The sequence below is a fragment of the Fusarium venenatum genome (assembly GCF_020744135.1).
Source record: "Fusarium venenatum strain MPI-CAGE-CH-0201 chromosome Unknown EDB82scaffold_4, whole genome shotgun sequence".
Lineage (NCBI taxonomy): Eukaryota > Fungi > Ascomycota > Sordariomycetes > Hypocreales > Nectriaceae > Fusarium > Fusarium venenatum.
This window is the reverse complement of record NW_027072132.1, coordinates 6,548,715-6,575,674: the sequence shown is the minus strand read 5'-3', so window position 1 is coordinate 6,575,674 and position 26,960 is coordinate 6,548,715. Positions and strand designations below refer to the sequence as shown.

The following is a 26,960-nucleotide window of genomic DNA, read 5'->3' as shown; positions in this document are numbered from 1 at the left end:
TGTCCAGTCAATAGCGTTCTTGAAATCCGACGAAGGAATCTCCTGGTTCGAGCTAAAACTGGCAGGTTATCGCAAATGGCAAATTATGCTTATGGATCATTGTCAAGAGACGGGAAAATAAGATACGAAAATAGAAAATAACTGATTCAAATAAAGGATTATGTGACTGAAGTACTCCAATGTCTAATTCTGAATATTTGATCATCGTCATGTACGGGTTGGATGCTCAAACTTCACTCGACTGAGAATTATACTTCCCCGTAACTGCTTGTCTACTTGATCGATATCCATTCCCCAGTACTACTAGGCCTTTTAGTCATTCAGTCGAACATCGAGAATATCAAATACACTCTGTACTCGTTACCTCCTTCCTTAACCTGGTCGCCTCCCTTCCCAATCACATTTCTGTCCACCAACACAATGGCTCAAGACTCCCAATACCGCGAACCTATCGCTATCATCGGCTCATCATGCCGATTTCCAGGCTCGTCTTCCTCTCCATCCAAGCTTTGGGACCTCCTCCATCAGCCCCGCGATGTCATCAAGACCTTCGACGCTGAAAGGCTCAACCTCGCGAGATTCTACCACGAAAATGGTGACACCCACGGTTCCACAGATGTAGCCGCCAAGTCATACCTTCTCGAGGAGGACAACAGGCTCTTCGACACCAGCTTCTTCGGTATCTCTCCCATGGAGGCAGCGGGTATGGACCCCCAGCAGAGGATCCTTCTCGAAACTGTATACGAGGCTTTCGAAGCAGCTGGTCTCACACTCGAACAATTGAGGGGATCTCTTACTTCTGTTCATGTTGGTGTCATGACATCCGACTGGGCAAATATCCAAGCTCGCGACACAGAAACAATCTCCAAATACAACGCCACAGGATCGGCAAACAGTATCATGTCGAACCGCATTTCCTACGTCTTCGATCTTAAAGGCCCCTCTGAGACAATCGACACAGCATGCTCAAGCTCTCTTGTCGCCGTTCACAATGCGGCATTGGGTCTTCTCAACGGCGACAGCGACACAGCCGTCGTAGCTGGCGTCAATCTCATCCTTGACCCAGCACCATACATCAACGAGTCAAAGTTACACATGCTCTCCCCCGACTCGAGGTCTAGAATGTGGGACAAGGCCGCCAACGGTTACGCCCGTGGTGAAGGCGCTGGCGCAGTTCTTCTCAAGACACTCAGTCAGGCTCTCAAAGACGGCGATGACATTGAGGGTGTCATTCGTGCTACTGGTGTTAACTCTGATGGTCAAAGTCCCGGTATCACTATGCCATTTGCTCCCACTCAGACAGCATTAATTCGAAAGACGTATGCTCGCGCGGGTTTAGATCCCAAGAAGGATCGTCCTCAGTACTTTGAGTGTCACGGTACAGGAACACCAGCTGGAGACCCTGTGGAAGCACGCGCTATCAGCGACGCTTTTACTGGAGGTGACATGTCTGTCGAGAACCCGCTATACGTTGGATCTATCAAGACTGTCATTGGTCATCTCGAAGGAGGCGCTGGTCTTGCTGGTGTTCTCAAAGTCCTCCTCGCTTTGAAGCATCGAGTTATTCCTCCGAACTTGCTGTTCAATGAGCTCAATCCTTCTGTCGCGCCCTTTTATGGGCCTCTTCAAATTCCTACCACTGCTATTCCTTGGCCTGAACTACCTGATGGTGTCCCCGCTCGCGCGAGTGTCAACAGCTTTGGATTTGGCGGCACGAATGCTCATGTCATCATTGAGAGTTATGAAGACACTCCTGATGAGCCGTCTCTCCATGAGAACGAGGGTATCCTTGGTCCTCTTGTTCTCTCTGCGAAGTCAGGTGCATCTTTACTTCGAACAGTTGAGACGTACAGAAACCACACCCAGTCCAACCCTACTCTTGACATCGCTGCTCTCAGCGCAGTCCTACAAGAGAGGCGCTCAACGCATCGTGTCAGGGCTCACTTCTCTGGATCTTCGCGCGAGGCTATTATGTCTGACATGGAAGAGTTCCTCTCCAAGTATGGCAAGGCCACGGGTGACAACATCGGCCATGTCCCCAAACTTGTCAATCCCCGCGAGAGATCGGGTATACTTGGTGTCTTCACTGGACAAGGCGCGCAATGGCCTGCAATGGGCCGCGAGCTTATCCACTCTTCGCCTATCTTCAGACGCACTATCGAAGAGTGCGAAGATGTTCTGGCTGACCTTCCCGAGAAGAACCGACCCCAGTGGTCCCTTATAAAGGAGCTTACTGCCGATGCTTCCACCTCTCGCGTCGCCGAGGCAGCTATTTCACAGCCCCTCTGTACAGCTGTTCAATTGGCGCTTCTGAGCCTTCTCACCGTATCCGGCATTAAGTTCGACGCCGTCGTTGGCCATTCTTCTGGTGAGATCGGCGCCACGTACGCAGCTGGCATCATCTCCCTCAAGGGCGCAATGCAGATTTCCTACTACCGTGGTCTCCATGCTAAGCTCGCCTCTGGAACCGATGGCAAGCGAGGTGGCATGATGGCGGCCGGTCTGTCACCAATGCAAGCTCGAGAGTTTATCGCAAGACCCGACTTCAAGGGTCGTATCGGCATCGCTGCGTGCAACGCTCCTCGTACCGTTACACTATCCGGGGATCTTGATGCTATTGCTGAGGCGAAGCTTGTTCTTGACAAGGACAACGTCTTTGCGCGTGAGCTCAAGGTTGACACGGCTTATCACTCGCATCATATGCTTCCTTGCGCTGAGCCATACTTGCAAGATCTTTTAGCCTGTGACATTGAGGTCAAGCAACCTCAGCAGGGACAATGTGTGTGGAACTCTAGTGTCCGTGGCGACACTCAACTCCTGCGTGGTGATCTCACTAGCCTCAAAGGTCAGTACTGGGTGGATAACATGGTCCGAACTGTTCTGTTCTCACAAGCCATCGAATCATCGATCTGGCACGGCGGTCCTTACGATCTCATTGTTGAAGTCGGTCCTCATCCGGCATTAAAGGGCCCAGCGGAACAAGTCATGAAAGCATCTTATGGTTCAGTTCCAGTCTATACTGGAGTCCTCGACCGCAAGAAGACAGCCATTGATTCGTTCTCTGCTGCTATCGGCCTGACTTGGGCTCAACTGGGCCCTGGATTCGTCGACTTCACCAACTACCGCAACGCCTTCTACAAGTCCAACACATCCCCTCCTGTGAGAATGATCAAAGACCTTCCTACTTACTCCTGGGATCATGACAAAGTCTACTGGCGTGAGGGTCGCATGTCTCGTCGCTTCCGTCTAGGCAAAGACACAAGCCATGAACTCCTGGGTCGTCGAACTCTAGATGACAATGAGTTTGAGCTACGCTGGCGAAATGTTCTTAAGCTCAACGAGATGCCCTGGCTGCGCGGGCACACGGTTCTTGATGAGGTTCTACTCCCTGGCGCTTCGTACGTTTCTATCGCCGTGGAAGCGGGTAGATATCTGGCTGCCGATGCGGACAAGAATTTGGGAGTTGTCGAGGTTGAGAACATTGAGATTCTGAGACCTGTTGTGGTACCTGACAACAACGCCGGCGTTGAGACACTGTTCACTGCTCGACTGGTTGAAAAGAGCAAGGATGTTATCAAGGCTCGTTTCTCGTACTATGTCTGTCCCGATGAGACCGTTGGATCTATGCTACAAACCTGTATGGGCGACCTTATTGTTCATATCAAGTCTGAAACCATTAGCAACGGGAGCGCTCTACCACCTAGGGACCAGACTCCTCCCAATCTTGCCAACATCAGCAACGAGCAGGTCTACTCACTTTTCAATAGTATTGGTCTCAGCTACACCGGTGCTTTTAAGAGTATCACGGACATCAATCGCTGTCTTAACTATGCCAGTACCACGAGCACTTGGGAAGCTGATACTCTCGGCGACAAGTACATGCTCCACCCAGCCGTTCTTGACGTCGCCTTCCAGACTCTCTTTGTCGCAAAGGCTCATCCTGCCAGTCGACAAATTACTTCTGCCCTTCTTCCCTCCCACATTGACCGTGTCCGTGTTGATCCATCGGTTCAGATTGTTAGGCCTGGCGTATCCAAGGCTGAGATCGAGACATGGGCGATATCGCAGACTGCTACTTCCCTTCGTGGTGACTTGAACATCTATGACTCTGCGTCGGGCGCAACATTCCTGCAAGTCGAGGGTCTGGCTGTGAACATGGTCGGAGCTGTCGAAGGTGCAAGCGATCGATCCATGTTCTCCAAGACCATCTGGGGTAACGATGCATCACTCGGCCTTCTTGATCCCAAGCGCAATGAGGCACAGGATGAAAAGGGTATGAAGATGGCGGATGCAGTTGAGCGTGTCGCCATGTTCTATGTTAAGCGCATCGTCGACCAAATCCCACCCTCTGAACGCGAAGAGTTCATTTGGTACCACCAGCGCATGTTCGAGGCATTTGAAGAGCACATTCGCGTTGTTGCAGCTGGTGAGCATCCTATCATTAAAGCCGACTGGCTCAACGACGATGTTTCTATCCTGAAGACAATCGATGCCCAGTACTCAGAAGAGATTGACATCAAGCTGCTCCACGCCGTTGGTGGACATCTTGCCGAAGTTGTCCGCGGCAATGAGCAACTATTGGAGGTCATGACCAAGGATGACATGCTCAATCGTTTCTATATGGAGGGTTACGCCAGTATTACTACTAACAAATTTGTCGGCGACATCATGAAGCAACTCACTTTCAAATTCCCGCGCGCGAAGGTCCTCGAGATCGGAGCTGGAACTGGTGGTACCTCTTGGAGTATCCTGAACGCAATTGACGATGCGTACGATTCGTACACGTACACCGACATCTCATCTGGTTTCTTCCCTAACGCCGCAGAGAAGTTCTCTTCCTTCTCACACAAGATGATCTTCAAGGTTCTTAACGTGGAAGACGAACCTTCGGGCCAGGGTTTCGAGGATGGCTCTTACGACATTATTGTCGCTGCGCTGGTTTTACATGCGACGCATGATTTAAAACGAACGCTGCACAACACTCGGAAGTTGTTGAAGCCAGGCGGTTATCTTGTTCTCCTGGAACTCACTGGCATCGCTAGCGTTCGCGCCACATTCATCATGGGCGGCCTTGAGGGATGGTGGCTTGGCGGCGACGATGGTCGAAGACTTACGCCGCTCGTCACAACCGTGGAGTGGGACAATGTCCTCCAGGACTCCGGGTTCTCAGGCGCCGACACAGTTGTCTACGATCTTCCTGATGAAGCGAAGCATTGTACGTCTGTCATTGTCAGCCAAGCAATTGACGACGAATTCCTACGTCTTCGGGAACCTTTGTCCTGCAAGTCTGACTTCCCATCTCTTACCGATCCTCTTGTGATCATTGGTGGTAAGAAGTTTTGGACAAGCAAGGTCATTTCTGAAGTTCAAAAGCTACTTCCTCGGTCTTGGAAGCGTCAGATCAAGCTGGTTAAGAGCATTGACAAGATCGATGCAAGCAATTTGCCATCGCGCATGGATGTCATCCTCCTACAAGACGCAGACGAGTCTGTCTTTGCGACTACCATTGCCCAGCCTCAGCTCAACAACCTGCAAGCCATTCTCATGAGATCGAAGAACATGCTGTGGGTAACAACATCAGGCAAGTCACATGCTCCCCGCGCAAGTCTCATTCAGGGCATCACGCGTGTTATCCCTGCTGAGCTACCCCATCTGAACGCCCAGCTCCTCGGAATGCCATCAGAACAAACCCCAACTTCTGCTGCCAATCATACTGTTGAGGCTTTCTTGCGGTTGATCCAGGGTGAGGATGTGGCTAGGGATGGCAAAATTCTTTGGGCTCAAGAATCTGAGCTCGAGATCTCAGCCGATGGCAAGACGGTCATCCCACGAGTCATTCCTGATGAGACACTCAATGAGACATACAATGGCTCGAAGCGGGTGATTAGCAAGAACGTTGATGCGACTGAATTGGCTGTCTGCACTGAGGTTGTTGATGGGAAAGTGGCTATGCTTTCTGTTGACGAACAGGATGAAGGTGATGGTGTTCGAGTAGATGTCCATTCTACTCTACATCTCCCTGGCTTCGATGATCAGAGCATTTACATCATCTTCGGTAAGACCGACTCGTCCTGGGTGGTCGGCCTCTCGCACACCAACTGCTCTGTTCTCTACCTCAACTCGGAAATTCTCGTTGCTGTGAAAGAAGACACTACACATGCCCAGCTTGCTTCTATCGCATTCACCATTCTTGCACGCTCAATCGCTGTCATCTCTTCCACCGGGTCACCTGTCCTCTTTTACAACGTCGATGAATCCTTCGTCCGAATTATCGCGTCAGAGTTTGGAACGAGACAGCTTCAAGCTCAGTTTGCTACATCCAGAGCCGAGGCACCTACAGACTGGATCAAGATTCATCCTCTTGCTTCACAACGCGCTATACAGAGAGCAATCCCGCAAAACACCGCTGTCTTCATCGATTGCTCAGCCGGCACCGCTTCTATGGCTTTCACATTTACAGCTTCAATCCCAGCCAACTACCAAATGTGTCGCCTAGGATCTGGGCTTCTTTCTAAAGCTCTCGAGATGTCCAAGATGACCACAGCGACCTTCCTCGGTCAGTGCATCGAGGCAGCTTCTAATCAAAAAGTGCCCGAGACTGAAGTCATCCCAGCTTCAGACATCGCAGGTTCTAATGCCAGTGTGCTCGGCCTTCGAACCTTCATAACAGACTGGACCGATAAGACCGCTCTGCCTATCACTGTCAAGCCTCTTCAAGCGCAAACACTCTTCAAGCCAGACAGAACATACCTGATGGCTGGTATGGCTGGTGGTCTGGGTCTATCAATCTGCGAATGGGCTCTCAGAAATGGTGCGAAGCACATGGTTATCACTAGCCGCAACCCTCAACTCCCCAAAGCCACCCTTCAGGAGGCTCATCGCCTGGGAGCCACTGTCAAGGTGTTGCCCATGGACCTTACCGACAAGCTATCTGTCAAAGCTGCCGTCGCTGGAATTGAGGAATCTATGCCCAAGATCGCTGGTGTTTGTAACGCAGCCATGGTTCTCAAGGATGGGTTTTTCATTGACATGGACGCTGAGCAACTCAACAACACACTCGCAGCCAAGGTTCTGGGTACAGAACATCTCGACAGTATCTTCCACGATACTGACCTTGACTTCTTTATCTGTCTTGGCTCTGTGGCTTCAGTGATTGGCAATGTCGGCCAGTCAAACTATCACGCCGCCAACCTGTTCATGGATAGCCTCATCAACCAACGTCGCAACCGCGGACTCGCAGCTTCCATCATCCACATTGCTTACGTTACGGATGTGGGTTATGTCACACGCGAGGAGCGCGATCGCCAGCTTGACTCTCACTTCCGCAAAGTCCGTCTCATGCCTACTTCCGAGACGGACGTGCATCATGCATTTATGGAAGCTATCCGCGGCGGCAGGCCTGACAGTGTTTCTGGAAGCCACGATATCATCATGGGTATTGAGCCTTTGACTGAGCCTGTTCCCCTAGATCAGCAGCCGCTCTGGATGAAGGACCCACGTTTCGGACACTTTGCACCTCCTTCGTCCGTTCATTATCAGCAAGAGAGTGGTGCAGCTGGCTCTGCTGGCAACATCCGGCAATGTGTTGAGGAGGCTGATGGTGATGAACAAGCCGTCGCAGCTGTCATCCAAGCATTCTGTGGCAAGCTGGAGACCATGCTGCAACTTGCTTCTGGCAGTGTCAATGTGTCCCGACCTATCATTGATCTTGGCATTGACTCACTTGTCGCTGTTGAGATTAGAACCTGGTTCCTCAAAGAGCTTGGTGCCGATATCCCCGTCGTCAAGATTCTTGGTGGTGACACGGTTGAGCAAGTCTCTACGCTCGCCACCAAGAAGTTGATGGCAAGGATCTTAGAGACCAAGGCCGCTCAGCCACAGGAAGTCAAGCCAAAGCCAGAGCCCGAGAAGGCCGCTCCTGTTCCTGTGCCTGCTATACAAACTTCTCTAGAATCCTCAGCTGTTCCATCAGCATCTTCGCAATCTGTCGCATCATCTTCTCGCGCCTCGCGAGATTCTTCGCCTTCAGCAACATCTCGCTCCGATACATCTGCCACCAAGCAGGACATGAAGTCTAGTACGATCCTCACCGATGACTCTTCCAGTGATACTGGCTCTCTTGACTTAGTCCGCGAGTATCCCATGTCTCACGCTCAATCTCGCATGTGGTTCATCACTCAACACAGTGACGACCCATCAGCTTACAACATGGTCTTCCGCTACCAAGTCAAGGGCCAAGTGTCCACCACTCGTCTTCGTCACGCCGTTTCCACCACGGCTCATCACCACGAAGTCCTGCGCACTTGCTTCTTCGCGCGTGTCGGAGATGGACACCCTATGCAGGGTATCCTGGCTTCTCCTCGTATCAAGCTCAAGCATGTCGCTATCGAGCAGGATGCGGATGTTGACACCGAGATGAAACGCCTCTCTAGTCAGTCTTGGGATCTCGAACGGGGAGACACATTCGAGCTTGTTCTAATGAGTCGCGATTCTGAGAACCATGAGCTCTTCGTTGCTTATCATCATATTCTCATGGACGTTGTTGGTCTCGGCATCATGATTCGAGACCTCAATGTGTCCTACCAGATGAAGCTTCTCAATCGCAACGCGGCTTCTTATCTGGATTACTCCTCCACTCAGCTCAGTAGGAACGAACTTTATCAACGATTGTCTTTCTGGAAATCCGAATTCGCGACCTTCCCTGAACCACTGCCTCTTCTTCCTATGGCCAGCGTCACGACCCGCCCAAACAACACGAGCAACAATTGTCATCATCAATACCGCGAAATCAGGCCTGATCAGTTCCAGGTCCTAGCTTCAACATGTCAACGCCTTCGTATCAGCCAGTTCCACTTCCATCTCGCTATTTTTCAGGTCCTACTCGCTAGATATACTGGGACTGAGGACGTTTGTATCGGTATCGTTGATGCCAATCGCTCCGACCCCAAGTTTGCCGAGACGGTTGGATACTTTGTCAACATGCTCCCCATTCGCGCTAGCATCACTCAAGACGCCAACTTCTCTGAAATCGCCCGAAGTATCTCCCAGAAGACTCTAAAAATCCTCAGCGAGTCAGCGCTCCCATTCGACGTCCTTCTCAACGAGCTCCAAGTACCCAGATCAGCTAGTAGGACACCTCTCTTCCAGGCTGCGCTCAATTATCGCATGGGATCTATCTGGGAGATGCCATTTGGCGACGCCGAGATGAAGCTGTCTGATGTCAAGGATGCCGACAACCCGTATGATCTGAGTCTTGGTATCGCCGAGACGCCCACAGGCTGCGTGGTAGAGTTGTATGCGTTGGCTTCTCTGTACAGTGAGGACGCTTGTGCTACAATTCTGGAATCATACATCCGTCTCCTCGATGCGTTCTCTCAGACTCCCGATCGTACTGTCGATGGTGTTGGTGTGCATGAAGAGACTCAGGTTGTTCGTGCAATTGAACTTGGAAGTGGACCTGTGGTTGAATATGAATGGGCGCCCACTCTCTCGCAGCGTTTTCGGGACATCGTTCAGCTGTATCCCGATCAATTGGCTATCAAGGACTCTTGCATGGAGTTGACATACTCTAAGCTCAACGACCGCGTTCAGAATGTTGCCAACACTCTTCTTCACGAAGGTTTCACTGAGGGTTCTTGCGTCGCTGTTCTATGCGAGCCCTCTCTTGACTTCGTCATCTCCATGCTTGCCATTCTTCACATTGGTGGCATCTACATGCCATTGGATGTCAGTCTACCAACATCAAGACATCTTTCCATGATTGAAGTAGGTCAGCCAGCTCTGATCATTTATCACTCCGCTACTGAGGGTCGCGCCAACATTCTACGGTCTGTAGGTAATACTCAGTTCCAGGAGGTTCCCCTCGACAACATCGATCACGACTCATCTGTCCACGTCGCTTGCACTGCTAAAATAGATGCGCCCGCCGTTCTCCTGTTTACCAGTGGCTCAACTGGTAAACCGAAGGGTATCACTCTTTCGCAAGCTAACTTTGTCAACCATCTCGCCCTCAAGAATGACCTTCTTCGTCTCGAACAAGAGACTGTCCTTCAGCAAAGCTCTCTTGGCTTCGACATGTCTCTCATCCAGACTTTCTGCGCTCTAACCAACGGCGGCCGTCTCGTTATCGCGCCCTCAGATCTTCGACGAGATCCCGTCGCACTGTCCAACCTTCTCAGCCAAGAGCAAGTGACACTGACCATTGCCACTCCATCCGAGTACCTCGCTTGGTTCCGATATGGGTATGCTTCTCTTGTTGAGAACCAAGGATGGAAGCATGCTTGCATGGGTGGGGAGCAGGTCACGCGTCAGTTGAAGAATGAGTTTGCTCGTCTTGGTCATGCAGGATTGCAACTCACAAACTGCTATGGACCAACCGAGATTACTGCTGCAGCAACTTTCCAAACCATTCTTTTGAGTGATAGCGACAACAATGATGATCTTGCTGTCGGCAAAGCTCTGCCCAACTATTCTGTCCGCATTCTTGACGCATCTGGCCAGCCTCAGCCTCTTGGTCACATTGGTGAGATATGTATCGGCGGTGCTGGTGTCGCTATTGGATATCTCGACCTTCCTGCTGAGACGAGTCGCAAGTTTGTGGCCGACTCTAACGGGCAGCGGTTTTATCGAACTGGCGATCGAGGTCGTCTCTTACCTAACGGTACCCTTCTTTATCTCGGTCGTCTGGAGGGTGATACTCAGATCAAGCTTCGTGGTCTACGTATTGAGCTGGAGGAGGTCGAGGCAGCTCTGGTCAAAGCATCGGATGGACTGTTCGCGGGTGCTGTCGTCTCTCGCCATGGCGATGTTCTTGTTTCTCATGTCACTCTGGTGGCAGGCAATGAGATGATCGACCAAGAGAGGGTGACTCAGATCCTCTCCAGTGTCAAGCTCCCCCAGTACTCAATTCCCGCGTCAATCGCGGTGCTATCCACGTTTCCTACCACTCCCAATGGCAAAATCGATCGAAAGGCCATCGCCGCTACCCCGGCTTCTGAATCTTCTTCTACCATGCCGATGGAGAAAATGACAGTTCGAGAGGGTGAGCTTCGTCTTCTCTGGGAACGTGTCCTTGTCACCTCTACTCGTATTGCGCCATCCTCCGACTTCTTCCTTCTCGGTGGCAACTCATTGTTACTCATGAAGCTTCAGGCCGCCATCCGAGAGACCATGATGGCACCCGTCTCAACTCGTGTACTGTACCAAGCAAGCACACTTCGAGGCATGGCTCAGGCTATTGACAAGCTTCGTCAAGAGAGGGCTACGGGAGACATCGAGAGTGAGATTGACTGGGATGCCGAGACTGCTATTCCACAATGGCTTGTTAGGCAACTTGACGGGGCAACATCTTCACAAAAGGGACGAGCGCCTAAAACGATGGGTATTGAGATCATGATGACTGGCACCACTGGCTTCCTTGGTGGACACCTACTTCAATCGCTCCTTGCTTCTGAAGCTGTCAACAAGGTCCACTGTATTGCTGTTCCAGCGGATTATGAGGCTTCTCTGCCACATAACGAGAAGATTATACACTACTCTGGTAGCCTTCTATCTCCCACATTGGGCTTGACCTCTGAACAACGCGAAGAGCTCGCGAAGACTATTGATGTCATCATCCATGCTGGCTCAAACGGACACTGTCTGAACACCTACGACTCTCTTCGCACTCCTAACGTCGAGTCCACCCACTTCCTAGCTTCCATGGCCGCCACTAAACGCATTCCTCTTCTATTCCTTTCTTCCAACCGCGTGGTTCTTCTTTCTGGAAACCAGGCACCTCCTCCTTCATCAGTCTCTGAGTTCTATCCCTCGACAGATGGTCTCGAAGGTCACATGATGACCCGTTGGGCCAGTGAAGCCTTTTTGGAGAAGCTGGCCCAGCATGTTCAGAATACTGGCTCATATTGGCCAGTATCCATCCATCGTCCTGCTGTTGTTGTTAGCGGCCAAGCTCCCAACTCAGACGCTCTCAACGCCATTCTGCGATTTTCTATCTCCATGCGATGCGTACCTCGACTTGATAGGGTAGAGGGCTACATGGATCTCGCACCACTCGACAAGGTTGTCGCTGAGCTGTCGGAAGCAGCTATCAATCTTGCACAAGGCCAATCTGGAAACGTTGCTACGATTCAGTTCAAGCATCATTCTAGCGGTGTCAAGGTTTCTGCTAGCAAGCTACGGGAGCATCTTGAGGGTTCCTACGGTGTTCAGTTTGAGGAGCTTGAGTTGAGGCAGTGGATGGATCGTGCGGCTGTAGCTGGCATGGATCCTCTCATCACAGCTTATATGGAGGGCATCCTTGAGAATGATGCCCCCATGGTATTTCCTTACATGGGCGAATTGGGCCAGTAAATATGGCGGTTTGAAGATGTCTTTTTTGGGCCTGTTTTTTCTTTGGAGTATATATGAACCTTTCCTTCTGGTACTATTTGATGTTCAATCGGCTTTTCTTTTAGTGGCGTATAAAGCTAGAACGCTGGGATTATTGCAGGATTCTGGAAATATCTTCCTCTTCTTTCCCTCTTTTGTATTTATTCTCTCCCAGATCAAATTTATGTCCTCATGTTATCTTTATATTGTGCTCCGTTCTCACTGTTGTCCCACGCTCATCTTCGATTTCTGCCCAGTGCCCGACACTAAATGCTGCATTGTAGAGACGGTACTCATCCAAAAGTAATGTTTTACATTTTTAAGATGATCATTTTGCGTAATTAGACACCCAAAAGTCTGACACGCCATAACACACACCCGTTTCGACGACAGGTGATCTCAGCTACAACATGCCACTATTTATTGGAAGCCTTGAATTCAAAATGGTACCAATATAACATCGTCATTCAATAACATCCACAGTCACACGGACATCCATTCTCAGCACTATATCTAAGCCAAACATTATCTCAGATCACTCTCAACCCGGAGCCTCTCTTCCCAGTATACCGCTCCACTACGTAACACTTATTCTGTCAGGCCAGAAAGCTTTGTCAAGTGTCTCAGATACCAGGCCTGATTCAGTATCAGCACATCGTCTCCTTGAAAATCTGAGAATTCAGGTACTCACATTGTCCATATGCACGTTCAAAGCTGTGACACCAACTTGTCTCATAGCCCACGGCGCCTCAACCTTGCGATGATGGAAAGTAGCACTTTTGTCATCAACTTCTCTGTTGAGAATTGTCGATCGGGCAAGATGCGGGTTGACAGCAGCTGGCCTGACAATACCAACAACGTCTGCGTCTCCAGACACTAAAGCATGTTCGACACTTGCTCTGTCGCGAAAGCCTCCTGTGACAATGATGGGCATATTTGAAAAGCGAGATTTAATTAGACGAGAGAATGGTTGGAAATATGGCTGCATCTTTCCCGACTTATCTTCGTTTTTGCCCAATTTTGAACTGAGGAACATCTAGAATCTGTTAGTAAATTGATACGTATGGCTCGAGTCCCGAACCTACTGCTGGTTTTTCAAATGTACCACCGCTGATGTGAAGATAATCAACACCGGCTTCCATAATAGCATCCAGCTGCCTCAGGCGGTCTTGAAGATCCTCGTCGTCCTTTTCTTCAACCACGCTAACCAAAACACCGATACAGGTCCCAACGGGTAAGACGTTGCGAACTGCAGCAATGACTTCGGTCAACAATCTCGCCCTACCAACTGCATCACCTCCATACCCATCCGTTCTCAAGTTCGTCTGTTTAGACAGAAACTGATCTAACAAATATCCATGAGAAGCATGAATCTCGACACCCGCAAAGCCACTCTTTGTAGCTAACCTAGCCGCCTGGGCAAATTTTGCGATGATCAGATTTATTTCCTGCGCATCCATCTCGCGCGGCACACCAAAGGCAATTTTCGAGATTGATTTAGCCAAGATACCTTCACCCATATTCAAACCTATTGCACTTGGGGCAAGATTCTTGGTCAAGAGGCTGTGTTTCCCAGCACCTATGGGACATTGACGGCCTGGGTGGTTGAGTTGCATGATCGCTGTTGTACCTTGACTTTTACATGCTTGAGCCCAAACAGACCATGATTTGGCGATGGCTTCATCGCTCAGAGATGAGTTGAGAGCTAGGTCTGTTGAAGTTCCCAGATATCGGTCATCGACTTGAACGTTGCCTTGTATACACCCGTAAGTAGAGCAAAATGAGATGGTCACTAGTATCTATAGAACATACCTGTAATTATCAAGCCCCATCCACCTCTGGCCCACTGTCGATATAAGTTATTGATCTTTTCATCGGGAAGTGACTGGGCAGATGAGATGTTCTCAGACATGGAAGCTTTCGCCAAGCGGTTTTGGAGTGTTAAGCCACATGGCAAAGTAATTGGCTTGCCACTTTCAAACTTGCTCATTATGTTGACCTTTCAAGACAAAAAAGAAAGATAGTCAAACTTCGAACAAAAGAGTTTCGTCTGAGCCTACAGACTTCACGTTGAGATGGGGACTTCGTGTACCATGTATGCCTGGCATAGGGCTTTCCATCCTGTCCAGTACGGGAACCTACAATCCGTCAGTGCATTTTCGACCTGTACAAAAAGCTTGGTTTTCTGTCTCAAATTACTTGTCATCTAATTCTCCGGGTGTTAGAAAATGAATTCCGAGGTTTGGTGGGGCCCTATCGCGAATTCTCCGTGGACTACACTATGCCAAGTCTACACTGGGTTCTGACGACAAAGACAACTGTGTCAGTATCAAATCAGACTGATTGTAGAAGGCCAAACATTTTCGTCTTGCGTGACTGAATGAACGTTCTTATGTTCAATTGCTAAAGGTTGGCGGACAAAATGATGGGGCGATGGCCCAAAGTAATGGATTAAGAGCACTAAATGAAAATAACCCAGACACACCTAGCTAGCAGCAGGAATCATGATTGAAATTTCGTAGAAACAACATTGTTGGTTTTCCAATCTTACTTGGTCTTAGAACCCTCGACCTTCCCACCGGGTTTCGTTGCAGTAATAGCAACAAACCTCCATCTATCCCTCCCCAAAAACGCACTTGCAGCACAAATCATATTAATGAACCACTTCTCAACCCCAAACGACCTAAGCAAATAATACGGAACCGCCACAAGTACGTAGAACAATCTGATGATGGGCATGATATTAGACTGCCAATCTCTCACCTCAATGTTCATATATCCCGCTTCTTCAAGAAGACCCTTGAAGTAGTCGAAGTGCGCTGCTTCATTGGTAGGCATGACAGTGTACTCGTTCACCATCTTCATAACCTGAGTCAACTGATCATTTGGATCATCGATAGTGTTGGGTGTTTTGCGTTCTACTTCGACCATGGCTATACGGCCTCCTGGACGGGTGACGCGGTAAAATTCTGCCATTGCGCTCTTGGGATCGTAGGCATGGCTAAGGGATTGCATTGTGCAGACGCCGTCTAGTGAGGAGTCTTGAATAGAACTCAGATCATGGTAGTCCATCTTCTCAATCCGCATCTGAGACTCGGAGAGTTTCGCATCTTGGACGACAGTGCGAGCATCATCTATCGCCCAGTCGATGATATCAATTCCGAGCATGCGCATACCATGCTGTGCAAAGTAGCGAGTGACATGGCCTACGCCGCATCCTGCATCGAGAATCTGAGAGCCTTGAGGGAGATTGATGATCTCAAGTAGTTTCTCTTCCATTCTGATCCCCATCACGGTTAGATTTGATATCAATTTCCATTGACTACTCACTTACCGTCGCAGTTGTGGTGTCAGTGGGAATGGCCAGTATGTGTCCTTGTCCCAATACCCAAAATGCTGAGTCCCTCCCATAATGACTTTGTACACAATGCGAGAGTCCCATGACTCATAGTAGTTACGCAGAGCGCTGTTGTTTGGGATGGATTGTTCATCCTTGGTTGTTGTGTTTGTTGAGGAAGCCATTTTCACTTTGCTGTGTCGTGGAAATAAAACATCAAGCTTGGAACTGATATCAGATCAATTCAACTTCAAGTCAAGACGCTTAGTAAGCTTAGAAGAACGATAAATCTAATTAGACGAATTCAAAGCAGAGGGGTTGTTCGGAAAATAACTACCATGCATGAAGGTCTCGGAGATTTCCTAGTGAGGAAGCCAATTCTCCGTATGCCGAACCTTTGGAGTCATATCTATGCAACGTAACTGTAAGACAGAACCAACGAAACTGTCTCCCGGGAAATCCTCCAATTGAACATGCAAATAATCCTTCCGATGATGACCATGCTATGTCATGCCATGCTAAACTCGAGATATGCTAAAATTGACAAAATGTCCCTCTTTAATCCGTACATCATATCCCCTCAATTCCCCAAGAAAGAAACATCATTCTCCAAACTTTGTCAACCATCACAATGATCACTCTCGACCATGCCCTCACGCTCGCAACAGAGCACAAAATCTCCATCGCAGCTCTAACAACCGTCATCCTCATAATCCTCATCAACCGCCTCTTCTCCACCACCGCTGATGCCTCCAAAAAGGGCGTTCCTACATCCCGCGTCTTCCAATGGGATCCCTTCTACGGTCTAGACATGGTCTACAGCCAAGTCCGAGCTCTCAAAAATGACTACTATCTTGATTGGCTGCGTCGTCTGCACCGCAACAGACCGAAGACGTTTTCCATCAATTTCTTCGGCATAAAACAGATCTGTACTATCGAGGGTGAGAACCTCAAGGCGATCCAGGCGACTAACTTCAAGGATTTTGGATTGGAGCCCATGAGACGTAGGACAAAGGGTGCTATGCCCTTTGCCGACAAGGGTATTAGTACCACCGATGGAAAGAACTGGGAGTTTGCAAGATATCTTGTCAAGCCCTTCTTTTACCGCGAGGTTTATGCCAGCATTGATCGTATCAGACCCTATGTTGATCAATTCATGACTCTGCTTCCTCAAGAGGATGGAGTTGAGTTTGATGCCCAGCCTCTTGTCCAACGATGGGTACGTTGCTCCTCCCTGATATATCTCCGTTCAAAACTGACATTCCAGTTCCTCGATTTGACTAGTGAATTCATCTTTGGCGAGTCAATGAAATCAATGGACTTTCCCGAACGCGCAGATATCACCTGGACAATGATGACCGTCCTCCGCGGCGGCCGTCTCCGTATCCAGTTCTACCGTTTCCTCTGGGCCTTCAACTGGAACTGGTGGCTCGAAGCCGTATACAAAGTGCATGACTTTGTCAATGTTCACATCCGCAGTACTTATGCTGAGATCGAAGAGCGCAAGAAACTCATCACCGAGGGTAAAGAAGTTGGACCTGAGAGGACTGACCTCTTGTGGTTCATGGCATCCAATGTCCCTGAAGAGGAGGAATTACGATCGCAGCTTTGTCTGGTCTTTGTGCCCAACAACGATACTACTTCTATCTTTATCAGTAATTGCCTGTGGCATCTATCTCGACACCCTGAGGCATGGAAGAAGCTGAGGGAGGAGGTTCTTGCTTGTGGTGATGAGCAACCTACTTTTGAATCTCTTCGTCATATGACGTGGCTGAACGGTATCATGAATGAGAGTGAGTCTCCCTTCTAATAACCTTTCATGTCAGGATATACTGACAAACATAGCCCACCGTCTTACACCCAACAATGTCGTCCAAGTCCGCGCAGCCCTCAATGACTCAATCCTTCCCCTCGGCGGCGGTCCAGATGGTAAACTACCCCTGCACGTCCGCAAAGGCAATCTTGTATCGGTCACAAAGACAGTCATGTACCGTGACCCAGATATCTGGGGCCCTGACGCCGAAGAGTTCAAGCCCGAGCGTCACGATGGTCTGAGAGGTACGTGGGATTTCTTACCTTTCGGTGGAGGTCCTCGTCGTTGCCCTGCGCAGATGATGGTCCAGACTGAGGCTGGATATATTCTTTACCGAATGGCGCAGAAGTTTACTCGTATTGAGTCACGGGATAACTCACCGTACACGCCTGTTATGCGTATTGGACCTTCTAACAAGAATGGTGTCAAGATCGCGCTTTACAAATAAGGGACAAAACGTTGCACCAATCTAGCTGGAATGGCTAATTTATAGTCGTTGAATTGATCATCATAGCTAAAATAATATTGTAGTTAATCAAAATGTTTGTGTTCTATAATTATCCTAAAAGTTTGAATGTCTATGTCTACGCTTCTTCTTCTTTCATCATCCATTAAACTCCATGATAGACCTTTGTAACAACTCCAAGCTCCATGTCATTCGTTGACTTGTCTCCTTCCAAGCTACTATGCGAAACAGCCTCTCTTAGAAAGTCCGGACGTCCAGGCGGTGAAGACGTCCTCTGATCGTCTTTAGGCTTGACCTCCTCAGTCGTGATGTTAACCGTAACCTCATTCTTCTGGTAAATCTTCAATGGAATATCCTTCGCATTGATCTCTTCTTGGCTGTCGTTCAAACTCATACCAGGTTCGACGTACGGGGGTCGCTTAGGTCTTCGGTCCATGCTGCTGAGATTTCCATACGTAGATCGGAAACGAGACGTGCCTCCTTCGCCAGTGCGCTGGTTGGATGATTTTCCGTAACCGTAGCGTGCGCTGAAGGAGCCGAGACGGAAGACACGTTGGAGGAGGGTCCAGGTGAGAGGGAGGTTGGCTGCGATGACGGCGGTCGAAACTTCGCGGATGTACCAGTATGACCAGTCTATACCATAGGGGTCGCCGAGACTGTAGATCTTGGACATGGTGGCTGCAAGGATCTGAGTTGTGTCAGTGAGTCTGTGCAAGCTCCGATAGATAGATAGACTTACAGTAAAGATACCCAATGCGAAAACACCGCAAAGAATGAGCTTTCGCTTGAGTGGCAGTTGGGATTGTAAAAAGACTGGCATAGGGAGGATGATAATCATGATATCGGAGGAAATGTTGATAACAGCGTTTGTAATCATATGATTTGTTTCAGCGGAGCAGTTCACTGGAATTCATTAGTCAAACTCTTTTAACATCCATCATGTCTTGGGGTTGTTACAGTCATCTGGAGGAACCTGCCAGTAATGGTTGAAAGGTCGACACCAAGCAGCGAACCACAAGATTTGCATCACCACAAATCCAACAATGACATAACCAGCCACGAGCTTAACTAAGAAATTTTGTTTTAAACTCAGCCTGATAACAGTTAGTCCTTGTTGTTTAGTAGCCTTGGAGGGGTAACGCACGTAAGGCGACTGTACATAGCCAGCAAACATCCTTTCACTCCCCAAAGGGTAATCATCTGCATGTGTTCGGTGACGAGAACCAATTTCGATCCGTATTCGCGTAGTTTAATGTCCTCGGGTGTGAGCTTTATGTTGAGAGCTGGGTCGATAAGATTGGTTGGTGTGTGGCCGAGGACGCTGACGACTGCCAGGAGGGCGGTATAGGTGATCTATACAATCAATATTTGTCTGCCTGTGAGAGAAGAAAAAGACTTACCATCGTCAGAGCCATGAGGTAGTCATCTGCCAACAACCCTTTGAATGACCCCAACAACATGCGACGCGAAGTCCTATGACGGATTAGTACCTAATCTTCCTCAAACTTATTTTGTACATACATTCTAAAGATGACCACGACGAGCGTCAGGGCATACCAAATCCACATCTCCGTATCAAGTGAACTCATATTTGCGACTGTTCAGTATACCAGTCTATCAAAAACAAAACGGGTCTTGGCCCAATCAAGCAAAAAACAAGCTCATTAACAGCAAGAACCAAGAAAAAGAAAAAAAGAGTGTGAAGAGATCTGCAGATCCAAGTCAGGGGTGGTGGGCAGAACACCTGCATTAAGTGTCCCTCAGTGATGCACACAAGCAGGGTCTACACGTGGGAAAACTGGGTATCTAAATCAGCCTCAGCCCGGTCAAATATCGGAACTGTTCTATATCTGTGATGTTTCGCGTACGTTACGATGCTGTAGAACATGGATTCTGCAGATATAGAGTTTGCTAGCGGCATGCCGAGTCAGACGCTAAGCAACGTGTCAAAGAGTGTGTCTGACCAAGTAGATTCGAAGACGGTTCGCTAGAAGCAGTAGCCGATGAGTCCGGTATCACTTGGCAAGCCACATTTACAAGGAGTCAGCGTTCGGTTCGTCTGGACTTGCGGACCAGATGCCTCTTTGAGAAATTCATGATAATAATGGGTATTCAGTCCGATACCAAAGCTTACATTCTACATGGTAGTTCACTCAGCTGATGTATAATTGTTGTGATAATTAGAGAACTAGACCGTGCTCATAAGGTGCCATACCTAGCTGAAGATCCAAAGACTCCATCAATTGCGAAGCCGGAACACATTTACCGGGGAACAACAACGATTGATCCACCATTACGTACCAGTGATACTAACAACAATAATAATAAAAACGTGAATTTATTGGTCAAGATAGATTCATCGGAACGATGGCAAGCAGACACTAGTTTTTTTTTTTAGTTTTTTTTTTGCGTTTCCTCTCACGGAAAAGGGGGTTGACTAACTACTACTGTGGCTTATCGGCGACCTACCTATTCGAGGCACATCAAACATTCGATGGCGTCTTCTAATGTTACAAGTTGACGTTAATGCACGATAGCGAATTGATACGTCGCTGAGAGGCACATGTGGTGTTGAACCCCTGATGTCCCGGTCATGTGGTTCGGATCTGGATCATTACCCGTACTGAACGCCCGCGAAGAAATCTAGAAGGGTCCGAATCGGTAGTCTGGTAATAGGAATCACTTCCGCTCTCCTCAATTCCACATGGTCTAGATGCAATCACTATGCCATCGAGATTGTTATCGTTATCGTGTATCAACTGGACCCCTTTTTGTCTTTAGCTCAGGGATGAAAAGGCAAAGCTTTTCCGGTTTGTATCCGCAAAATTGCAAATCTGAGCGGATTCAATTGTCTGGTTGTTAACCGATTGGTTGCAAGTTTATAGTGCGTCATTTTCAGGATGGCTGAAAAAAACTGTCAAATCTAAACAAGCGACATCGGACGAGAAGCTAATGCACATGAGAATAGTTACTACGATCCATGGCGTGATCCATCGCGTTCTATCGAGTCATGTTGATTTACGTCCAACATTATATCGACTCAGACAAAGAATATTTCTCCTGCATAAATGTATAGAATGAAACAGTTATCAAACAAACAATAAGCAGTGGTCTACACTGCATTGGTCAGTAAACAAGGATTCCGGGCTTATCGGAAATTGTGCTTCCCTCTGCACCTCGTGATACCGGATCATTTCCCATGCCGAGTCACAACAACCTTATCTTGCTTAAGCCTCTAGGGATATCACGCATAATACGCTGCAGCATGGAAAGAATATTCAAAATGAAACAGCGTCAAAGAACAAGTCGTTATGTTATTATATACAACTCTAATTAAAATCTCACATCTAAGCGATGATCTCAACCCGTCTCTTGTTCCACTGGTGAGTCAAAGCCTTGGCCTTGGGCTGTCTCTTGACCTCATCATACAACCTAGCAGTAAGGTACTTGTAGATCCATACCGAAGCACCATTGTACACAATACTATGATCACTATCCGTGAAAGCAAACATCTTCATCTTCTCAGGCGACACACCAGCGCCCACGAGAAGATCAATCATGGCAGCAGCGTGCTGGTAGTGCACGTTGTCGTCACCAGTGCCATGAAGAACACTGAATTGGCCGGCAATGTTCTTAAAACCTGACACGTCGTGCACAGCAGTCTCGAGGTATCCCTTTTCGTTCTCGTCGAGAGTCTTCATGTAGCGCTCAGTGTACATGGAGTCGTAAAAGCGCCAGTCAGACACAGGTGCGGTGATGAGACCGAAGCTGAAGACACCAGAGTCTGCTTCAATGGTCTTGGCCGTGAGATAACCGCCGTAAGACCATCCCCACATACCAATCTTGTCGGCGTTGATAAAATCAAACTTGGACGTAAGCTGCTCAGCGGCCCAGATCTGATCAAGAGGCTCGAGCTTGCCAAGCTGAGAAGTCACCATGGAGCGATACTTGCGGCCACGCATGGCAGTTCCACGGTTGTCCACAGTGTAGACAACGTACTGAAGCTCAGGGTCAGATGAGATATACTGCTTCCAGTTAAGAGCCTGGAAAGACTTGGCGACACGCTGCGAGTTGGGACCGCCGTAGGGTGTGAAAAGGACGGGGTACTTGGCGGATGAGTTGAAGTTGGGAGGCAGCTGCTGCATGACGTTCAGGGTGTAACCATCAGGGTGCTCAAGCTCAAAGTAGGTGATGTTGGGCAGGTTGTACAGGGTGAGGTTCTTGTAGAACTGCTCGTTATCGACAAGAGTGCGGACTGGCTTGCTGGTTGAGTTGGAAGTGTAAAGCTCTTGGTAGGGAACATCGGGACCCTGGTAGTGGAGGATGTAGTAGCCACCGCTGGAGGAGAAAGAAGCGCTCCAGTAACCGGGGACGGTCTCGTCAACAAGGGGAGTAAGCTTCTTAGTCTCCCATGACACCTTGTAAACATGTCGTTCAGTTGAGTGTCTCTTTGAGGCTTGGAAGTAGACAAGCTTCTTGGCAGTGTCAATGTGAAGAATGGTGGAGACCTCCCACTCGCCAGAAGTAAGTTGGATAGCCTCTCCGCCGTTGACAGGGTAGAGGTAAATGTGGTTCCAGCCGTCCTCGTCGTTCACGTCAACATAGTAAGTCTCATCTCCGGAAGAATCCAAAGGTCCAACGAAGGAGATGGAAAGAGTATGCTCTAGCCATCCGTCACTGCCGTCGCGCTCACGAACAGTACTGGACTCGAGAGTCTCGGGGTTGACAACAACATGAGCATCATGATCCTGAACACGGTTGAAAGCGCGGAAGATGAGAGCGCTATGGTCCTTAGTGACCCAAGCAACCTCGCCGACGATGAGCTCCTCAGGCTCAAAGGCCTCAACGGGAACGGGCTTGTACTCGCCCTCGGAAACATCAAGGATGTTGAGCTCAACGGTTGGGTTCTTGGATCCGACCTTGGGGTAGCGAAGGTCTAGCTCGCGAGGGTATGTGGGAGCGACCTTTTCGTTGTCCATGTAGTAAGGGATGGTGAATGTGCCAACACCAGTCTCATTGAAGCTGAGGAAAGCGATGAACTGTGAATCAGGTGACCACCACAAGGCAGAGCGACCACCGTAGATTTCTTCCTCGTAGACCCAGTCAGGAACACCGTTGAACATATCAGGACCACCGTCGGAGGTGATCTGATCAACCTTGCCATCACTTCGGCGGATGAAGAGGTCATTGTCGCGCACAAAAGCAACGGCATCTCCGTTGGGCGCAAACTGAGCATATTGAATATCACCAACTTGGTTCTCAACAAGAGGCTCACTCTCGCCAGACTCAACATCGAGAATAAAGTAGTCTGCAAAGTACGAGTAGCGGTACTGCTTGGTGTAGTTGGAAGCAACCAAGACCTTTTTCGCATCACCGCTAATCCAGTACTCGTGCAGATCCTTGGGAAGCTTGTCAGCCGTGACAAACTTGGTCGTCTTCTCAGAGAGAATATCCTCTAGAACGAGATCGCCGTCATCGCTGAGGACGATGTAGTTTCCGTCACCGCCAGCAGAAGACCAATCAACACTAATAGAGGATGGCCGGATTTTAGCGCTCGGACTCGTCTGGTTAAAGGTGAGAAGAAGATCTCCCTCGCCTGTAGGTTGATGAGGCTTGCGGGGAGGATCAACAGCAGCCAGACCCAGAGGGGCCAAGGCCAAAAGAGTGGCCAGAACGACTTTGGCAGCCATTTTTTTCAACGATTGACAGAAAAAGAAAGACTGTTGAGGTGAGAGAAAGAAAAGAAGACGGGAGGCGTGTCGAGTCTATATACTTAAATAAGATTTCTTGTCAAAAGGATAAACACAATCACCAACTTAAGCTTATACCAGGATCTTCGCGATCGACAAGGCCCTAGCTTGCTATCGCCTTCCCAGGACAGTTTAGATGTAAAAACAGAGCCAGGGTAAAAAAGTACAAGACCTGCCCGTTTCGGACCATTTGGAAAAAGTCCCCCGTGTTATGTTGCAACTGCCAAGAGAATATGTCTTGGGCGAGCGACAAAAGTTCGTGACGACATTTGACGCGACAAGATAAGAGAATCAATTGGCCAATAAACTCAACACCAAGATATTCATTATCGTCATAGACAGACTACCATCATAGTCTACTCTTCCATTCAGGTTTCCTTTTACTCAAAAATGCTTCAATTCCCTCCTTCGCATCCTCACTCTTTGCATGCAAAGCCATGACTCTCCCCGCCCATCGCGCCGCACTTTCATACCCATCACCACCATCCTCACTATCCGATCCAATACCAAGTTGCGTCCAATAAGCCCATTTACCCACAGCCTGCTGCTGAGGTGATTTCGCTACCAATTGTTCAATCACAGCCGCTACACGATTTTCAAAAGCATCTTCTGGCTTCGTCTCTTGTGACACCTTAACCACGTCAACAGCACCAGGATACTCTGAAGCCGTAATAGGTTCAGCAGTAACAAGTAACCTGTACGTCGCACCAGGTGGTAAACGTCGCGAAACAGCAGTCGAAGGACTCGTGCATGGTAATCCAATCTTGGCTCCGGGCAGAGAAAACTGTGTGTCAGGCAACGCGATGGGAAAATCCGTTGTCATGGCGAGTTGAAATCCCGCTGCCGTAGAAAGACCTTGTATGGGACAAACGACCGGTACAGGACTTCTCCGAATCATACTCATGACTTCTGCGCAAAGCTGAAACAGAAGTTTCACATCATCATGTTTAAGTTGAGAAAGTTCTTTCAAGTCATGCCCCGATGAAAATACAGGTCCTTCGCTGCGAAGCACGAGAACATCGGGCAAGCCATCGCGTTCTTTCTTCCACTCGGCTGCGTTGACTAGCCAGCTGTATTTATTCCAGGCGTCTGGGACAGGGCCATTTTTGCGGGCTGCGTCTTCGAGATCGGAAAGAATGTGCTCCTTGAAAGGCGGGAGAAGACGAAGTTGACCTGATGTACGGGATGTGAGTGCCGTGGTGAGTTGGGCTTTGAGATCTCGTAGAATGGGAAGACTCAGGGCATTGCGTTTCGCAGGGTTGGACAGACGAATATATGCGGCGCCCGGCGGAAGTTTAGGAAGATGCATTGTCTTTTTAACTTATTGTTGTGTCTAATGACTGTGCAAAAGACAAATTGATACCGCGAAGCTATCACGCAATACCCCGCACTTTCGGCTCATGACCAAACCTCGGCCAACTTGAAGCCGATGCAGCGATGTATTTGATCAACAAACCTAATTCCAATTGCAATTTAAAGATACTGGAAATTGCATCATGTGGAAATGGAGATTGTCAAATGTATTAATGATATTTGTTATATAATCATTCCTCATACCATAAGTCTACTATATCATATCGGTCTGAATCGTCATGAGCAGGTCGATAAACAAAATAATCAAACTTGGCCTCCAGCGCAAGTCCATTGACATCCGAAGCAGCCATTCCCACAAAAGCACCAGTGAAACTTCCATCATTGGGATGTCCACCACACTCATCCGACAAAAGCGAAGCATCATACACAGGTCCAATCTTGGCTAGCTCCTGTCCTTCAAGGGCATAGTAGAACTGCAATTTGCTTCCCCGAATCGTCAAAGCGAGCTTCACCTTACCCTCGTTGGGAATCTTGACAGGCTCCGTAAAAGGCTTGTTGAGACGACCTAGAGGGAAGGTCTCTTCAGAGCGGAGGATGAGAAGCTCGCGTTGACCATCAGAGTGAGCTGTCACTGTGAGATAGAAAAAGTTGAAACGGCAGTAGTACGCTGTAAGACCCGCAAATTGGCGCTCGTCTTCGGGAGAGAAATCAATGACGGTTTCGGCGTCGTATGAAAAATGCGTTTGACGACGAGCAACGAGAGCTTGCTCGAACCAGGATCCGATAGACTCCCGACCAGTCAACACGAGCTGATTATCTTTGATGTTGAAAATGCGTTCGGGCTCGGGTGTTCGGAGCCATTGGAAGTCGCTGTGCAGAGTATCCTTGAAAGTGTATTTCTTCTCTTCCCAGTAAACTGTGTCATCGCGCGCGGCGGGAAGATCGACATATAAGCTTGGGACGGGACCATTCTTGATGTACAGCCAGTCATCGTCACCCCAGTAAGCTTCCTGGATAGCAGTCTCTCGACCCAACACTGAGCGTCGTTTTTGTGTAGTGGGACGGCCTGTCAGGTGCACAACATAGGTCTTTCCATCTGGCGTCTCGACAATCTGACCATGACCGGCTCTTTGGAGCGCAGCGTGGGGCATATCCTTCGAGGTGAGGATATGCTTTTGTGGGTGTACCTCGTAAGGGCCCCAGACGTTGCGAGATCGAGCGAGGGTTATGGCATGGCTATATCCCGTACCTCCCTCTGCAGTCGAAAGATAATACCATCCGTTGCGCTTGTAAATGTGAGATCCCTCAACAAAAGCCAAGTCCGTTCCCTCAAAAATGTTCTTCCTGGGGCCGACGAGTTTGTTTCCCTTGGGATCAAATTCCTGGAGGAAAATGCCCGAAAACGTCTTTGGGCGAGAGCGGTGATCCCAGGTCATATTGTTAAACCACTTCTTTCCGTCATCATCATGGAACAGCGATGGGTCGAAGCCAGACGAATTAGCATAAACGGGATCCGACCATGGCCCTTCGATAGATGTAGCAGTGACGATATAATTATGCGCATCTTTGAAAGAACCATCCTTGCGCTTGACATCAGTGTAAACTAGCCAAAACTTCTCGCCGTCGTGGCTCAAACAAGGTGCCCAGACACCACAGCTGTCAGGCTCTCCACGCATGTCAAGTTGGCTCTTGCGAGTTAGTGGGCGCACGACCAGTTTCCAGTTGGCAAGATCTCTAGAGTGGTGGATCTGAACACCAGGAAACCACTCAAAAGTGGACGTGGCGATGTAGTAGTCATCCCCAACCCGGACGATAGAAGGGTCCGGGTTGAAGCCTGGAAGAATTGGGTTCCTGACTTGAGGCATCTCGATTAAAAATGTTGAAGTGAGTTGAGTTGAGTCTGAATAAGAT

At 48.9% G+C, this 26,960-nt stretch overlaps 7 protein-coding genes across 7 annotated transcripts; 2 read left to right on the top strand and 5 right to left on the bottom strand.

The window, feature by feature from the left end:
* Positions 1 to 420: 420 nt before the first annotated feature.
* Positions 421 to 12,561, top strand: EDB82DRAFT_469024 (polyketide synthase; the record flags this gene model as incomplete). Its single annotated transcript, XM_065607921.1, has 3 exons — positions 421 to 5,490; positions 5,807 to 5,832; positions 6,039 to 12,561. 3 exons carry the CDS (start codon positions 421 to 423, stop codon positions 12,349 to 12,351), a joined length of 11,409 nt encoding a protein of 3,802 aa, XP_065463555.1. The 3' UTR covers positions 12,352 to 12,561.
* A 257-nt stretch (positions 12,562 to 12,818) lies between these two features.
* EDB82DRAFT_569707 (uncharacterized protein) lies at positions 12,819 to 14,359 on the bottom strand (the record flags this gene model as incomplete). The annotated part of the gene is made up of 4 exons (XM_025725412.2): positions 12,819 to 13,005; positions 13,061 to 13,405; positions 13,455 to 14,122; positions 14,182 to 14,359. 4 exons carry the CDS (start codon positions 14,357 to 14,359, stop codon positions 12,958 to 12,960), a joined length of 1,239 nt encoding a protein of 412 aa, XP_025594013.2. The 3' UTR covers positions 12,819 to 12,957.
* Positions 14,360 to 14,792: 433 nt separating this feature from the next.
* On the bottom strand, positions 14,793 to 15,971 carry EDB82DRAFT_517763 (S-adenosyl-L-methionine-dependent methyltransferase). Its single transcript, XM_025725410.2, has 2 exons — positions 15,704 to 15,971; positions 14,793 to 15,649 (listed from the first exon to the last, which is right to left on the bottom strand). Exons 1-2 carry the CDS (start codon positions 15,889 to 15,891, stop codon positions 14,917 to 14,919), a joined length of 921 nt encoding a protein of 306 aa, XP_025594012.1. The 5' UTR covers positions 15,892 to 15,971; the 3' UTR covers positions 14,793 to 14,916.
* A 188-nt stretch (positions 15,972 to 16,159) lies between these two features.
* Positions 16,160 to 18,036, top strand: EDB82DRAFT_517761 (cytochrome P450). Its single transcript, XM_025725409.2, has 3 exons — positions 16,160 to 16,925; positions 16,974 to 17,499; positions 17,552 to 18,036. Exons 1-3 carry the CDS (start codon positions 16,338 to 16,340, stop codon positions 17,965 to 17,967), a joined length of 1,530 nt encoding a protein of 509 aa, XP_025594011.1. The 5' UTR covers positions 16,160 to 16,337; the 3' UTR covers positions 17,968 to 18,036.
* EDB82DRAFT_517760 (uncharacterized protein) lies at positions 18,037 to 19,900 on the bottom strand. The gene is made up of 7 exons (XM_025725408.2): positions 19,854 to 19,900; positions 19,507 to 19,783; positions 19,386 to 19,458; positions 19,130 to 19,338; positions 18,943 to 19,079; positions 18,725 to 18,888; positions 18,037 to 18,673 (listed from the first exon to the last, which is right to left on the bottom strand). Exons 2-7 carry the CDS (start codon positions 19,572 to 19,574, stop codon positions 18,131 to 18,133), a joined length of 1,194 nt encoding a protein of 397 aa, XP_025594010.1. The 5' UTR covers positions 19,575 to 19,783; positions 19,854 to 19,900; the 3' UTR covers positions 18,037 to 18,130.
* A 1,320-nt stretch (positions 19,901 to 21,220) lies between these two features.
* On the bottom strand, positions 21,221 to 23,879 carry EDB82DRAFT_352566 (dipeptidyl peptidase IV N-terminal region-domain-containing protein). Its single transcript, XM_025725407.2, has one exon. The coding sequence runs from the start codon at positions 23,673 to 23,675 to the stop codon at positions 21,333 to 21,335; it is 2,343 nt and encodes a 780-aa protein (XP_025594009.1). The 5' UTR covers positions 23,676 to 23,879; the 3' UTR covers positions 21,221 to 21,332.
* Positions 23,880 to 24,084: 205 nt separating this feature from the next.
* EDB82DRAFT_548681 (glycosyl hydrolases family 43-domain-containing protein) lies at positions 24,085 to 26,914 on the bottom strand (the record flags this gene model as incomplete). The annotated part of the gene is made up of 2 exons (XM_025725405.2): positions 24,085 to 25,047; positions 25,304 to 26,914. The coding sequence occupies 2 exons, from the start codon at positions 26,912 to 26,914 to the stop codon at positions 24,085 to 24,087; spliced, it is 2,574 nt and encodes an 857-aa protein (XP_025594007.2).
* Positions 26,915 to 26,960: the final 46 nt, after the last annotated feature.